Genomic DNA, 17,681 nt, shown 5'->3' with positions numbered 1-17,681 from the left:
GAAATTTCGATAAAATAAGATCCGAGATCCAGATTGATCAGTCAATATATATATAATCGATAAGCAGAAGCATTACTTCAGTACCCTATAAACTATTTACTGATAGAAGTCCAGTAACTACTACTACAAACTTTGAAAGAGGAATACTTATTAATATTTCTTTACGATTTCATGTTTTTACTATTTCATGCTCGCAAGCTATATCGCCCAACATTCATTTTTGAATTTAACACCTTTAGACTTTAGCAAACAATCATTTGCATTGAATTGTTTGACATGATACCCACCCACCACTATAATCTGTCATTGCACTGCTGTTCGTCGACTGAGAACTTATCTCTACACTTTAGAAACTGAATAGTCGCATACTATGTGGTTTCAATGGAGTTTCACAATCAAATAGGCTTCCTCGAGCTCTATTACTATATACTAAGACGTATTGTAAGTAAAACTTATTGAAACTTGATACCTACTAATCGAACTATGGAACTCTTGTTTGGCATCTTCGGTGTAAATATTTTTTTTTCTGCTAAGTACCGAACATAGAAAGATATGTCCTATTATAATCTTTTGAATGAAACAATATGTAAATGTTTTGATAAAATTCCATCTATAGGCAATTTTATCACATATATGGATTTCTATAAAACTCGTATAATATACTATAATATACTTTACATATAATTTACAGCATTATCTTCAGCCTTCTTTTTATACTTTGATTGTAATCTGAGCCAAAAAGCTATACTTAATTACTTTATTTGTAGGAGTATAAGTGGAACAAGCCCAGGGACAAACGGAGAGGACAAATGCAGAGTGCAACGTGGCTATAGTTGGAGGTTGTCTAGACCGAATCTACGAAAAAAGCCTAAACATAGAACAGGGTCGGACTCTGACGCAGTGATCTTAAATAATGGACGCGATCACACCACTTGTAATGGTATATTTAGATGAATTTTTCAAAGCTTACACCATACTAAAGTTTCCTGATTGGATATCTATCACACTCATCCTTCTACCTCAGTTTTTCTTGATTTGAAAGGTAGAATGTGGCATTAAAATTACAAGTAACAGAGATATAACATTTTAGTCCTCAAAATGGTATATCCTGTTACGTTGACACTTTTATCATGGATGTCAAAATGATTTTGTAATGTCCATGGAGCTATTCATGTCTATATATTCATGTCGACGGCTACCAATTCCTATCAGGTCGGCCATCAGATCCCAGAGGTGGTAGTTAAAAGGAAATATTTTAAGTGTAGGTCTATATTATTAATATTTTTCATGGTATTTATTATTGATGATTGTAGGTGACAGTTACAACCATTTTCCATCAGGTGGGCGTTACTTGTATGTTGTTCTCAGTAAAATACTACATATACATTTATGTTTTCCTGGTACTTGATACAGTTAAAACATTTTTGACGTTAAATGTTTTTAAAATAAAGTAAAAATAATGTGTGTTTATACAATATAACTTTTTATTAGTGCAGTTGTTTGCATAGCTGTGTTTCGGTTTGAAGGGTGGGATATGACGAGAATTTACAGGGTACAGAGTAATAACATCTGAGTGCTCAGGAATGGCAACCCATGGGAGGTATTATGGGCGAAACAGTATACTTTGTTATGTCCATGGTACCGCTCATGTCTATAGGCGTCGGTTACTACTTTCCATCAGGTGGGCCGTCAGCTTGTTTGCCATTCTAAGTTATATAAAGAAAAAAAAATGAATATATGGCTACACCTTTATTACTTATAAAAATAGCAATTCTTATAGGTTCAAATCTTCGCAAAAACGAGCTTCTTTTGTCGTCATCCATGGTGATTAAAAACGATACTCAGTCGGAGTTCCCTAACAACCGGACTCGGTCGCAACTGCCCGCCCCCAGGGTGCTAGCGCAGCCGGCGAGAAGAGTATCTGCACATACCGCGCCTCTTCTACCCGATGTAAGTATTATAATAAATATCACCGTGTCGGTCCCGGTATAGAATGAACCACCCCTTCCTTTCCTGTGGGTGTCGTAAGAGGTGACTATAGGAACTTATGATTGAGGAATGGATAGCAGCGTCTCTCTTTTAATATATCTCAAACGACCTAACTGCGGTTGTCAATCCGCATGCTAAGTGTGGCAACTACTAGCAGAATTCCCTAATGGTAAACACTGTAAAGAAACAGCCCCCGGTCCCCGGCGACTCCGCTATTCCTGGCAGGGATGCGGGTGGTTCGGGACCGTTCTTTATGGCAGTCTATCGGGGAGCTTATGTCCAGCAGTGGACAGATAATGGCTGAAATGATGAAGATGACTTAAACCATATAACCATAATAATAATAGAGAAAGATTAAAAAATATATAGTCTGCGTGTTCCTGTTCATGTCCTTAAGGACATGAACATGACTATGGCTTAAGCCATAGTTACAACTTTAGATCAGATGGATGGCATCAGGTATATAATGGGTGGATCTCTAGACTAACACCATTCATTTACTCTTTCTCTTTATAAATAAATATTTATTCAAAACATATTGCATTGAAATCATTAAAAACTTTTAGATGTAATCATCACTAATTACTAACAGATTTTAATGACACTTTTTTAATTGATAAGGTCTTCTCCCGTTTTGATCTTATATTAATTTTGTCAATCAGATTTTCTTTATAAAAGAATATTAAATTACTCACTTAACTCTTAAGGGGCTCTTCTTCTTAAGCATTGAAACCTCTTTTCAATCTAATTTCTACAGGTTGTTCATTATTATAATATTACATAAATAACATTATCCATATCTAAATGCGGAATGTCATTTGAGAACTATTGATGATGTAGTGGTTAACCACACCTCCTCGCCTTACGATGGTTACAAGTTCGATTTCCGTATAATAAAAGTATATTTATAAATGTAATCACATTTGTAACTTATACATTTACATTACGAGTACATGTTTGTAGGTATTAGCAAAAAAAATAAATTTATTCTTATAGTACCCATTAGTCAGGACTACGTTTTCAACTAACTTCAAAAAAATGGAAAGTTCTCAATTCAGTTGTATTTTTTATGTTTGTCATCTCAAAACTCCGTCATTTATAAACTGATATTTGGAAAATTCTTTTTCAGCCGAAAGGATATACTTTCAAATTGGTCCCACAGAAATTTTATCAAAAAAAAAACTGGTTTTTCTACGATTGAAGCTAGCATTGTATTATTTTATTTTTTTTAGAGCAAAATATACTTAAGGCAACTAGATAATAAAGTATTCTTCTTTTTTTTGTTTAGAGATTACATGTGTATTTATATAAAAAAAATCTGAAAGTATATCACTTGCCAAATCAATAGTAGATACAATATTTGCTTAATTTCGATTAGATAGCGCTCTATAATATTTCTATAGAAAATACTATAGTATTTTTTATTAATCAATTGAAGTCCAGAATATAAGGAGGCGTAGCTGGCCTAATTTTTCTGCCTTATATTTAACCTATAAATTATACATAAATTGATTAATTTGTGACAACCATAGGTATCTTGGAAGGCACCAGAGGCTGGCTTTTCATCAGATTCCACAGTACGACTAGAATCCGTGAAGCCTCCACCGCATAGACTCTCACTCACCAACGACTATTTGACTGGCACAACAGGTATAAGATATAAGATTAACTTTTAAATATTTCCTAACTGTTTTGCAAGGTGGACAGAACGTATTAAATATTTAAGACAGACAAGACAGCTTTGTATATTTATTTTAAAAACTATTTTTATATGTTGGTAAAACTGAATTCAGCGACAAAAATAATTATTTATCGACGTCACGTACTCCGCACGAATTTTTAAGGTTCAGACAATGCCAAATTTAATTCAAATTTGTACAGTAGTAGATACATATCTGACAAAGTTTTTCACTTTTGCATATTCAATATCTATTATTAGAAAGAGATTTTATAAATTATGAAAAATAAAAAAATCGAAAACCAAAACGTATTACTGCAGACACCTAAAAACAGACTTAAATATTAATAAATATTTTATTACAATACGAAATGTGGTGAATTGTGGTGAACAGTTAACAATACAATACTTAGTTTTATTTATCTTTGCATACAGTACTCACATCATAATACACTCTGTTTATATTGCTGAAGTTGCTCAAAATACCGGGCAGTATCTAACATCTAAAATTTTTTTCAATACACTGGTCATATTTTTGTTCAATAACAAATACATTTGTTGTGTTTGGTCCTAAACTATAATAGCACGGTGATATGACATCACTGTTGGCATTCCAATTTGTCACATGTCAGGAAAAGGGGTTTGCAAAGGAATTTATCAGTAATACGTTTTCGGTTCCACACAAAAGAAATAACAATGCCGGACGTTAATGTCTTGTTCTTTTTCAAGCATACGATAGCAAGAACTTATCTATCGTTTGCAATTTGTCTAGAAGAGCACAACAAACTACCCTTACATTAATAAATATATGGTATTTAAGTAATCTACGTACCTAATATTAAATTCAATGCATAGCTATCAAAATAAAATAAACATCAAAAATTTTATAACGAATGTGTACAGTTACATTTATTATTATAATTTTTTTCTAGTCTAAACATAACAAAAATATATAGTGATATCTTAAACAATATATTTATAAATAATTCTAATAAATAATACTATTATAATAATTATACTTAATAAGGAATAGTTCTCGAGTCAAAGGATTATCTAGTTCAATGACAATTGTAAAAGTCAACTTTTCTATTCTTGAAGATTATTTTATTTCATGATTCCTACTAATAAAGATTTCTAATACAATTTTCATCAATAAAATACATCCAAAAAATGCTGTAAAATTAAATACAAAATTACATAAAACAATACATAAAAAATTAGAATTATTCAAATAATTTAATAATTCTAGTGGGAAACATCACAAATTTTATCAACGTTTTCTTCGTCAGAAAATTGCATGCCATCTTTCTTTACCAATATAATCAAAATTATTGAGTAACTTATATGTATTTGCTATTTTGAAAAATACAGTGACGTCAGTGTCGGAGGTAAAAGCGAGCAACCTAACGCCTCTACCGGCACAAGTGGCTCAAGTAGCTACGCGCCAGCCCCGAAATGAATCACCACTAACATCCAGACCGAACAACCAGTCGTTGCCTTTAATCAAACAAATCAACGAAGAGGTATTTCAGTTATATTGTATTATAAACTAGCCCGTAACACACAGCTTTGCTCGCGTGAATTGTAATAAAATGTATCATGGAAATTTTATTCAAATACATTCAGCTAGTTAAACATAAAAATTTAGAGAATCCATATATCGAGTTTCATATTTATTATATTGGTTAGAAAATAACGTAACTGAGAGATACCTAATAGAAATATTACTTTTATTAAATACCTCTTTTGTAAAGTATGAGTATTGAAAGTGTCTCTACTTCTATTTGATTATTAAAATTATTTAAACTTGTAATATTTAGCATTGTTAATATATACCGTTACTTAGTTTCGCCACTAGGTATACCAATTTAAGGACTTGGGGATCTACTATGAATTGACTGATGTCAAATTCCAAATTTCTATCAAAAATTTGAAAATTTCCTAATACAAACTTTGTTAGATTCTATCGGTCGGTTCATTTGCCATTCAATCCTACCGAGTAACTCATAAAACTCGTAAGTCAACCAAATTTGTTTGGAACACCAAACAAATTTGATTGGACCAACAATTTCAGTTATATAATGTAATGCGAAATTCCATCAAAAATTCTTCGAATCCCAAATCTTTTGCTTAAAATTTTGGGGTAGGTCCCAGGCATGTTTTTCATATAAAAAATCCAGAATAACCATAGAGATCAGCATTTCTATATGTATTCTAATTAATTTATATTTTGCAGGTCGCGATAAATAATAATACTTGCATACTATCAGGAAGGTTCGACAGAAGGCGATTTAGATTCAAAGATCTTTTCCGATTCATGGAGCCAACTGGGTGTCTCAAGGAAGTAGAAGACTATTCCCTCTACATATTTTCTCCAGACAATAAGTGAGTTCTCTTAACATATATACATAATTTTGTAAAGGGAGTATTGTGTTTCTTTGGTTATTTGGAGAAAATTGCTGAATACAGAATTACGAAAGAGATTTATCGGTCACCAATGAGTGAAGATATCGGTAGACCTCGCTGTAGATGTGCGTATGTCGACCAAATAGGTGACATACTGAAAAGGGTCAAGTTAAAAGACCTACAACCGACGAGTTTGTATGAATAGATTGATGAATGTAGAGAATGCAAAAGAGGTTTGATTCAAAGCATTTGACATTCTATTGTTACTGCCTACCTCAATAGCAGTAGGAAGTGACATAGACGTATGTTTATACGAGTATACACATTCGATACTTCCTTATACTAATGACGCACGTATCATAAAAAAATAAGAAGTAGATTCTGAGTCGCAATATGACGTTTTCTCTTATGTAATCCATCATAATAAAAACACAAATAGATATTACATTACTTGCGGAAGCTTTCAGTGATCGATCTCATAAATGTGCCCAGCACGTTTATTCACCTCTGATTCGGCGTAATTGTAAATAACACGATTTTTAGACATCTATACAAATAAATATAATAAATATGTCAGCTTGGTAATGTATTGAATGTTCTACATAATAAACACATCAATCCTCATTTAATGTAGAACTAAAACTTATTAGAAAATTATGTATGTACGAAAAATTGTAAACGAGTACTGGCCACTAAAAAATTAGATCTAATAATTCAGACTGCTTTATTAATTTACTTAAGAAACGAGTACATAAATTACCAAAAAATACTCAACAGAAATTTTCTTTATAATTTAGCAGCTAAAAATGTCTGATATTTAGCTTCTAAATTACTCATCGCTATATCAAAATTTACTCGATTTTTAAACGATACTCGAAAGTTGCTTTAGCCTAGTTCAGAATACTTTTAATTAACAGGCATATTTAATTACTAAAACAGTTCAACCTAGGCTTAACTGTAGAGGTACATGTAAAAGCAGTATCACAACACATGTATACGTCGTGTAATTAGGCAAATTAATAACCACTACAATGCTGCCAGACTGCGTATTATGGCCACATATCACAATATAGTACAAGCCATTACAAGCTAACTGAATCAAAACTTAAATTTAATTAAAGTGCTAAATATTTATTTATGCTAATTTAGATTAATCGTAATCGTGTATTTACACAATTTGTGTATATTCGTGATTATGTATTTACACAACTTGATATACATACAGTTGCTACCTATTACAGTTGAATTACCTATTGCTATTTGTAAACTACATTTTATTCGTGGCTTCTTCATAGATAGAATAGAATATAGAAGTAACTTAATTCCGCCTTCATTCTAAATAGCGTGTATACCAAATTTTATGATCATTGATTGAGTCGTTAAAGCACCAAGAGGTAACAAACAAACAAACTCATTTTCACATGTATGATATTAGTAAAAATATAATTATAATATAATGACAGATAAATAACCGTGGTAAGCACCTGTGGATTATGAATATTCAGTGTACGATCCGACACACTTTATATGCGTCAATTATTAATTATGAGAGCGTGAAGACCTAATTTTATTATAGGCCAATATTGATGTACAAAAACCCAAGTTTCACTTTTCCGTATTTAGGTATTGTGTGGTATAAATTGAAACGAAATAGTTATTGTAAAACAAGACATTAATGGATTCGAAAACGAAAGTATAAAGCAATACGCTTTATCCATATTTATATTTATATTTTTCTGCAAAATTTATAAAAATTTCGCAGCAACTGGCTGTAAAGTTGCACATAATTTATTTAAATGCGCTCTATTTTCAGTACCGCTTCTCAGCCTCTTATTGTAGTCATCTTGGATTTTATGTACATATATCGATACTGACTTAGTAATATTAGAAAGTAATTGTTTTTAATTTTTTTTTTTTTGTCAAGAATGCGGAGGTTTTGTACATGGATGGTGACACGGAGCTGGTTCGACAATATCGTGCTGTTGTTCATAGCATTGAACTGCATAACGCTTGCTATGGAGCGGCCGAATATACCACCTGATTCCAAGGAACGAGCGTTCCTCTCCAGTGCCAATTATGTCTTCACCGCCGTGTTTGCTGTTGAAATGTTTATAAAGGTCAGACTTTCTTTTTTATGTTATCTGTGATTATAATATATATCGCAAATATTACAAACACTTCAATTATATATAGACACAACTGGTTCTTATTAAAACTTCTACTTTATTTTAGTGCCTTAGATTATATAAATAGTATAAATACAAATGCTTCAAAACTACAGGTAAATTTTTTTATCCATATATGCGTGAGTAGTGTTACCATAATATATATTTACTACTCAGTATATAAAAGAAATAATATTACAAAATTATGTTGAAATATAAAAATTACACAAAATTCCTATATTCAATATATTTAAATGAAAAAAATAAATAGAGCATAATAATACATACTGATGCTTATCTTTACTGTTTATTTTTAATTATATCTAAATATGGATTATATAATATGTTTTTTTTAATAATTAAATCTGGCCACCGTTTTAGTTACTAGTTGTATATTAACATGTAACCAATAGGAACGTGCCATTTTAACCTACTTGAAAGTAATTCATTATAGTATATTCAATTGGAATATGTTTTGAACTAATAATATATCTAAATTATATCTTTAATTATAATATTGTCATTCTTGCATAAAAAAATATCCATACGTAAATTACATAACAATTATTATATAATCTATATTCATAGACGGAGTTAGCCTGATCATTAGTCAAGCTGTAAAGAAGGATTTCGAACCAACGAGCCAGAACAAACTATAATAAATCAATAAAAGTCATTACGTATGAAAACGTTTGATGCCCAAATATTGATATTCCATTAGTGGATATTACAACAATTGCTATGATATGTGTCGTAATGTAGAAGTTATAACATTAATACTTTAGCCTTGTATTGTTTATCAGTGACGGACTCCCATATTTACCGCCAGTATATTTAGCCTGGTCTCATCATATCATTATTTCAGCCACTACCTGTCCACTGCCAAACATAAGCTTCCTGCATAGACTGCCATAATGAACGATTCTAAACCACCTACATCCACTGATTCCCTGCAATGCGTTTGAGTCGTCAATGCATCTAATATTCTTGTTCACAATTATATTAATTGCATTTTTTTTTAATGAAATTATAACTTTATATTTTTTTTTATTCTAAAATTGGCACCCTTAATATCTCCTGCCCTAGACTCCAACTTAGCCTATTGGTGAATCTGTCACTAGTATTAGGAAACGGGAATTAACGCGATCATTTAGGTAAAATATATATATATATATACGTCTGTCTCGGAAATGGAGGCGTGACATGGCTACATCAGTTGTGACCACGGCCAGTGTAACTTTTTCGAAAGGTCGAGATAACTCTTGCTTAATGGTTAGGTATATTTTACCTAAATTATCGCTTTAATTCCCGCCATTTAAAAGCCACAAACTATAACAGTTTTTACTGTTTATTTCGGATATTAATTCAAGAAAAAGCACAATATTTATTTTCAATATACACTTGTAGAATTATTAATCAAAATGATTGTATCATTAACTCTAAAATAAACTGATATTATCATTTGCAAAAAAATGCAAAGTAATTTGTAACACGTCTATTAGCTGTTTGGTACCCAAAGTACAAGGTTTATTTAGTTTGACTAGAGGGCGACGCATTATTAACAAGAAATTTTACATACGCTGGCAAATAACTCAGATCATAAAGAACACAATATATTATATACTGCCAAATTTTTATGAGTATATGCTGTATTCGACACTTTTTAAATTGGATACATTAAATATAAAATTGGTGAAAATATCGTATGATATACGCAACAAAATTAAAAACCTCATCCTCTTTGATGTCGCCTAAAATACATATTAAAACAGAAACGACATGAAATATCGAATGCAAATTTGTTTTGATACTTTCGTAGGTTGTTGCATCTGGAATGTTCTACGGCCCTGAAGCATATTTTACATCAGGTTGGAATATAATGGACGGATCACTCGTCATTATATCTATTATCGATTTGCTAATGTCATTAGTGTCAGAGTCAAGCCCCCGTATTTTTGGGATTCTCAGGGTAAGTTTATTTTGTTTGTGAACTTCTGGATTCTATCATCTTCCATGATGTTTCATTCTATCTATAATCTGTTTCAAGTGAACTTGATAAAAATATAAACAACTGACCAATTAATCTGCAAAAAAGACAGTGTACTAATGTCCAATAATGACATATTCTTTCTATAAGATAAGTACCTATCACGGATCTAATATACAACCGTATTGTAATGCAACGAAATCATCGATAAACATTTATTAAGAATTTGTTTCGTCTGTTTGTTTATTTATTTATTTAACAAATTAAAAATCAATTAATTAATGATTTCCAATTGTTATTAATTTCATGTAGACTGTACATCTGTAATAATTTCAATAGACATTAGTTATTAATTCAAACTATAAATATATATACGTTTACAAAAGTAAAAAATTATGAACTTATCAATGTACAATCAAAAGTACTGTTATTTAAAAAATTTTGAAATCAAATTTTATACAATATTTCCTTATTTAACATAAAAGAGCACTGAAAATGGATTTAGGAATTTCCCACGACACAAGGAAATAAGTCGTCGTGGGATGAATATGACGTACCTCAAGAACTGTAATTACTTATTAATGAACATAAAAACAGTTTAATTTTATTTTTCGTCTAGGTGTTTAGACTTTTACGATCTTTGAGGCCCTTGAGAGTTATTAACCGGGCGCCAGGATTAAAGTTGGTCGTCCAAACATTGCTCTCGTCGTTACGACCCATCGGGAACATCGTACTCATTTGTTGCACATTTTTCATCATATTCGGCATATTGGGTGTTCAGGTAACATTAGAGACATTTTTTATTAAGAAGCCTTAGTTATAAAATAGATATAGTTGAATTTATTTCGAAGTCGTATAGTAGAATAACTAGAATATATATATATATATATATATATATATATATATATATATATATATATATATATATATATATATATATATATATATATATATATATACTCGTATGTTATAAAAAAGATTTTTTTTGTTTGTATTATAACTAAACTCTTGAAGAGAAATATATATATATATATATATATATATATATATACTAGTTATTTCTCTCGTCTTTTTCCGCGTAAATAAAGTATACTTAATATTTAATTACGATAAAATCTACCTGTGTACCAAATTTAATTTGAAGCCGTTTAAAACATCTATATATCTTTACAAACTTTCAAATTTCAAATATTACTGGGATATACTTTGTATACAAATTTAATTAAGATTTTCAATTTAATTCTGAATATCTTGACGTTTCACGTCCAACTATTTATTATTTGCCCTGTAATGCGAAATGCATAGGGTGATATAATTTACGATCAAAATTCACGCGGACAACTCACAGAAACAGTTGGTAATTAATAAATACGAAACATCAAAAGTTTGTAACAGACTTTGAACTTTGTCATTAATATTTAATGTTTTCAGTTATTTAAGGGAGCGTTCTTCTATTGCGAAGGGGCGAATATTAAAAATGTCAAGAACAAATCCGACTGTCTCGCGATAGAAGGGAATGTATGGGTGAATCGGAAGTACAATTTCGATGATCTCGGTAAAGCGCTGATGTCGCTGTTTGTATTGAGCTCTAGGGATGGATGGGTTAATATTATGTATACAGGATTGGACGCTGTGGGGGTGGATCAACAAGTAAGTTTTATAATCCTATTTTTTCATATTACTAGCTTTTACCCGCGATGTCGTCCGCGTTACCGAAATAGGTCTACTTACCGGGATAAAAAATAGCTCATATTCTTCTCCATCTCATATAGTGTTTTCTAAAATTCGTAGTAATTAAGTAAGCCGTTAAGGAACTATAAGGTAACAAACAAACTCACTTTCACATAATATTAGTAAGAATTAATAACAATTTATATACTTATATACCTATAATTATTGTATATCATATATATAAAGTGAAATTTGTAAACTTTCGTATGCAATATTTACGAACATGTTTATTATTTATTACTTTTTTGATAAATGAAAGAATACCTAGTCAACTTCAAATTTGCTTAATTTATGTCTAAGTCAATGTATCATTTGTTAAAATATTAAAGTTTATAATTAATTTTCTGCTGATTAAACTATATTATTCTATTAATATATATATTTATTCTGCAGCCAATAGTGAATTATTCTGAATGGCGGCTATTATACTTCATTGCGTTCATTCTACTGGTTGGTTTCTTCGTGCTAAACATGTTCGTGGGTGTGGTGGTGGAGAACTTCCACCGTTGCAGAGAAGAACAAGAGAAAGAAGAAAGAGTCCGGAGAGCAGCCAAAAGAGCGCTGCAGATGGAGAAGAAGAGAAGAAGTGAGTATAATATATAATTTGATAACATATAAATTGAAGTTTCCCTTTTTCGTATTTTTAATTATACTTGTAATTCTTCATAATTGTAATCTTGATGATAAAACAATACAAAATGATTTTTTATACAGCGAAATATTTTTTTTATTTTGAACGATACCGATGCTCTATTCGATGTTCTATTTCAATATTCACAACCTTACAAAAAACATGAAATAATCGCCAAGACTTCACTATACCCGAATCCATAGAAATCGAAACCTCAACACACGTGGTAAGCCGCAATCTTCAAGTTACTTTAAAAAAATTATATAAATTTATGATTTCCTTTGTTTCAGAAATGCATCAACGGCCATATTATTCAGACTACTCACAAACACGACTATTTGTCCACAATGTCGTTACATCGAAATATTTCGACTTAGCAATAGCTGGTGTTATTGGTCTCAACGTAGTCACAATGGCAATAGAATATTACAAAATGCCACCAGCTCTTGAATACGCGTTGAAAATTTTCAATTATTTCTTCACAGCAGTGTTTATACTGGAAGCAATAATGAAACTGGTGGCACTAGGTTTTAAAATATATTTAAAAGACAAATGGAATCAGTTAGACGTTATAATTGTTATGTTGTCCATAGTTGGAATAGTTTTAGAAGAGTTAGAGACAAATATAATTCCTATTAACCCGACCATAATGAGGGTTATGCGAGTTTTAAGAATAGCTAGAGTATTAAAGTTACTGAAAATGGCAAAAGGCATTAGAGCACTGTTAGATACTGTGATGCAAGCGTTACCGCAAGTTGGAAACTTGGGGCTTTTGTTTTTTCTGCTTTTTTTCATTTTCGCTGCCTTAGGCGTAGAGTTGTTCGGACGATTGGAGTGCTCTGATGAAATTCCATGTCAAGGTAAGTGCTTTATTTATTTTATTTTTATTTACTTTATTCAACATTTCAATGTTTATTTAGAAGAGAAAATAAATTCTTTAAGGTAATTAAAAAAAGTTTTCACAACTTAATTGTAACCTCTACAGCCCTTTAAGGTTGTACTGTTGGATACGGGTTTCTTCTCATAAAGCCAAACGGTTCGGTATAGGATTTCATTTAAAACTTCCTATTCTTAATAGATAAACTATACTTTTTGCTATAAATTTCCTTGCGGTATCCTGGAGATAGAAAGAAATTGTGACGCTTTATATCCTTATACACTACCACATGAAATTAAAGTTTCAAATTATGAATTCTTAAATATTTGGTTAAATTTTCTCTCTCTATTAACTTAGATCAGGATCAATATGTAGATTTAATACAAGTCAACAGTGATATTAATATTCTGCAGGTCTTGGTGAACACGCCCACTTCGCCAATTTCGGAATGGCATTTCTCACATTGTTCCGTGTGGCAACCGGTGACAACTGGAACGGCATTATGAAGGACACCCTGAGAGAAGATTGTGACAGTTCTGTAGACTGCGTCCGTAACTGTTGCGTCTCCACCATTATTGCGCCGATATTCTTCGTCGTGTTTGTACTCATGGCACAGTTTGTGCTTGTCAACGTTGTTGTTGCTGTAAGTATCAAAACATAAAATAACTTTCTGTGAATATGTAATAAGTATAACAAAAAAAATAAAAATAAACTTGAAAGGGCTAAGTAGTTAAAATTCTGACAGAGAACATTCATACATGGTACATAACAATGATAATGACAGTTATGCAAAAATACCTCTACCTTGAATTTATAATAGCGTCATACAATACGATTTTATTTTATTTTATTTATTTATTAATTTCCCTCAACAAATATTGATTTATATAAATGCAATGATTCAGACAAAACATAGCACTAAAACGAGGTAAATATATGGATAGCCTGAATAAGTAAATACATCTAGGATGTTTTAAGGATTTTGCGATAAAAAAATTATTTACCCTATAATTAACATGTTATTTTCTATTACAGGTTTTAATGAAACATCTAGAAGAGTCCCATAAACAAATGGAAGATGAAATCGATATGGATGTGGAATTAGAACGAGAGTTGGAACGGGAAGCTGATGACGAAGAAGATAGAGCTTTATGCCGAGCTCTAGAAGAATGCGTATCACCGCCGCGACCATTGAACAAGGTACCGTCCCTTCCAGCAAACTTCACTTACAGTGAGCCAAAACAGCAACCAGCACCGTCCCCCACACGCCGCCGACGCACATTGCACTCTCACCACGCTTTGTTGCCGACATCGCTACCGCCAAGAAGGGCTTCTTTATCTCCTCATGCATTTGGACGACGTCGACAGGACTCCATATCGGACCCCCCGGCAGCATTGTATGAAGAAGACGCCAGGTTCATTGATGCTGATGACATCGACGAATTAGAACCTGGTAGTCCACCTCGGCGAGATTCCTTTGTTAACAATCGTAGACAACGGGTCGATAAAAGGAATTCATTACGAGGCGAAGAGGCTAGACTTCTACGACCAGCTCCCGTACTCCTCGCTGTCCCATCGTCGAGACAAAATATTAGGATAAATTCCAAAAGAAGATTATCTACAGAGTCAGCTGTAACTAGTGAGGCTTCACACTCATCGCTACGGCCTCATTCACAAATAAATCTCGAGTGCGGAGAGCAAATTATTAGTGAAGAAGAAAAAATACGAATAGTGATAGCCGAAAGACGAAAGATAGATGCGGCAAGACCTGAGCCAGAGGACGTCGTAGAATTATCAGAACGCGGCTCCTAGTCCAGGCGAGGCCGGCCGCAGCAACATCACGAAGTCTATATTTAGGTGGCACATCAAGTGACACCTGAGTATTCTTCTTCCCTTCACAAGCTCCTTCTCATCTATATTGTGTGCTCAAAGAACGATAAATGTTTGAACTCGGTTGCGCAACAGTGACACAGTGACGATTTTTACGAACTCATCTTTTGACTATATACTTTAGCGTTGCACAATTTTCAACCGACAGAGTGAAAGTATCTGTGACATTTCGATGTGATTGTTTCCTACTTTTAACTTCCAAACCCTCAACCAAGTCTTACTTTTCCAATTGCGGCCGGTTCAACTAAATTATAAAGAGACTATAATAAATTTATGTTAAGGTGTATAAAACTAGATAGGAGTTAGAATTAGTCAATTTGTTGTGGTGGGATGTTTTCTACGAGAGCTATTAAGTTCACTTCGTAACTTTATTAAATAATTTATTAGTACGGTGCTTGCTGTTAAAGTTTTATTCGTTATTCATAAATTAAATAAAAGAATAAGAGGTACTCTAAGAGTTTCCAAAGAACCTCAACGAAATATTGGTTTGTAGTAAGTGATAAATAGTTTCTATTTATAATTAGCAATTCAGTTGAATAGCGTTGTTATAACCGTGTGTCAGTTAAATGTTAGATTTTATTTACATCTTAAGAACAGGTTTCTAATCATTGAAAATTAGAATTTATGTAAAGTGTAATCCAACGATATGGAAAAAAGCCTATCATTATTTTGTTGTGAATATTTAGTTGTTATCACTTCCAAAGGAATTTGTACTCAACGACTGTGTAGCCTCATAGTGATTGTTACTAGCTAGATTTATGACAATCTTACGAGTATAGTTATCAAAAACAGAACCAATCGTTCGTGAATTGAGTATTAATCACTCTCTTAGAATGAAATATAATATTTTCTGAATATAAATAAATCCTATTTTCTTACAGTACATGTACGTAATTTAGACGAATAACTGGCAAATACGCACATAAAATTAGGCCGTAGATTATTACTAGTCATGAATAAACAAACGCAGATTCACCATTACAATAACTATGGTCAACGATGATGGTCTGACAGTTTTAACGTAAGTGAATTTTTATTCATATTTTAGCAGTTTATCGTTAGCCGTGCCAAATCTACAAGTAACTTAAATCTATAAGTAAATTTTAATATTTTCAAAATTGTTCACTTACATAAAGCTTTTTTTTTTAACTTGAGCTTAAACTTCTTCATAGCGCAGAGACGATGAATGCCAAAGTAGCTATAACGGAAGTTTCTTTTTAAAAGCTAACTGCTATACTTATTTAAGAGAGGCAGCGGGACTACGCGGCCCTAGTTGTGACGATCGAGACCTAGTTAGGGAAGTCAGCAATAAATTTTATACTTCGACTGTGCCTTTCCTATTTCTAACGTATTAGCTTGTGGAGTTGATTGTGGGTAGACTCTTAAATGTATACTGTAGGAGTTGAAGGGTAGATACATGATATAAATCTTGTTGAGACTTTATTAAGTTTTCGTTGTAAGTCATGTGAAAAATTTGTAACGTAAGGTAGACTCCGAAGGCAGATTGAATTTATGTATTAGCATTCCGAATGCGCAAACTATTCAACTTAATATTCAATGAACAGGATAAAGTTGGAGCTTTAATCTTTGCTTTTGTTACTACAATTTATTCTAATTGCATTTGGAAAGATTTCTGATAATATAAGTTTGTCTTGTTTAACTTAGCCTTCCATTTAGTACTATCTCTTAATTATACGATGTCTTCCACCCTAATCTACTTTTACGGATATTTAACATGCTTTCATGTTCAAATTTAAATAGCAACAATAAAGTGTGTTGTATTACGTAATATTTAGTCAGAAATAACCGTGAATACATATAATTTTATTTCATTAACACTTAAAAGAATTGATTAAAGGGAATTTAGTAAATAATAAGAATAGCATTTTCGTGATAAAAGTAAATCTCGTGATAATGATGAGTAATTGTTTTTTCGGTACTGACTGTATGATAATTTTAAGAAGTATGAACAATGTTCATTAGATGAGTACACCTGTTAAACTTAGCTGGTGATCTGTCAAGTTACGAAAGTTACGACAATGTTAGGTTGAAAAAATAAATCTAAATTCTATATCTGTCTTTTATTTTTACCCTTAAAAAAGCTACTAGATATGATATACGATACTGTCCCCGGAAAAAAGATGAAAGAAAGTATAATACTGGAATAATAAAACAATCAGTAGGTATGTGTTTTATCTTTTTGTTTCCTTAGGCCAATGGACCTTCATACAATTTGCCTTTACAGGTAGGAAGGAATACAAAGGCGAGCAACAGGCGAACTGAATTGAATTTAGCAACAATCTTTGCGAGCGTCCTATCTTGTTAGC

At 31.9% G+C, this 17,681-nt stretch overlaps 1 protein-coding gene across 1 annotated transcript in view; it reads left to right on the top strand.

The window, feature by feature from the left end:
- Positions 1–17,425, top strand: part of LOC113511314 (voltage-dependent T-type calcium channel subunit alpha-1G) — a 164,633-nt gene extending 147,208 nt beyond the window's left edge. The window contains exons 25-37 of the mRNA XM_052903383.1: positions 768–940; positions 1,781–1,950; positions 3,522–3,639; positions 5,039–5,190; positions 5,904–6,052; positions 7,998–8,190; positions 10,058–10,207; positions 10,845–11,006; positions 11,657–11,875; positions 12,350–12,542; positions 12,878–13,447; positions 13,878–14,107; positions 14,500–17,425. Of these exons, the coding sequence (XP_052759343.1) occupies positions 768–940; positions 1,781–1,950; positions 3,522–3,639; positions 5,039–5,190; positions 5,904–6,052; positions 7,998–8,190; positions 10,058–10,207; positions 10,845–11,006; positions 11,657–11,875; positions 12,350–12,542; positions 12,878–13,447; positions 13,878–14,107; positions 14,500–15,276 (3,256 nt within the window). The 3' untranslated portion in view covers positions 15,277–17,425. The remainder of the gene's footprint in view (positions 1–767; positions 941–1,780; positions 1,951–3,521; positions 3,640–5,038; positions 5,191–5,903; positions 6,053–7,997; positions 8,191–10,057; positions 10,208–10,844; positions 11,007–11,656; positions 11,876–12,349; positions 12,543–12,877; positions 13,448–13,877; positions 14,108–14,499) is intronic.
- The last annotated feature ends 256 nt before the right edge of the window (positions 17,426–17,681 follow it).

Source organism: Galleria mellonella, unplaced genomic scaffold, assembly GCF_026898425.1.
Source record: "Galleria mellonella isolate WM207_F2 unplaced genomic scaffold, CSIRO_AGI_GalMel_v1 utg139, whole genome shotgun sequence".
In the NCBI taxonomy this organism is placed as follows: Eukaryota; Metazoa; Arthropoda; class Insecta; order Lepidoptera; family Pyralidae; genus Galleria; species Galleria mellonella.
Note: the sequence above shows the minus strand (reverse complement) of the source record. Positions and strands in the feature narration are given on the sequence as shown.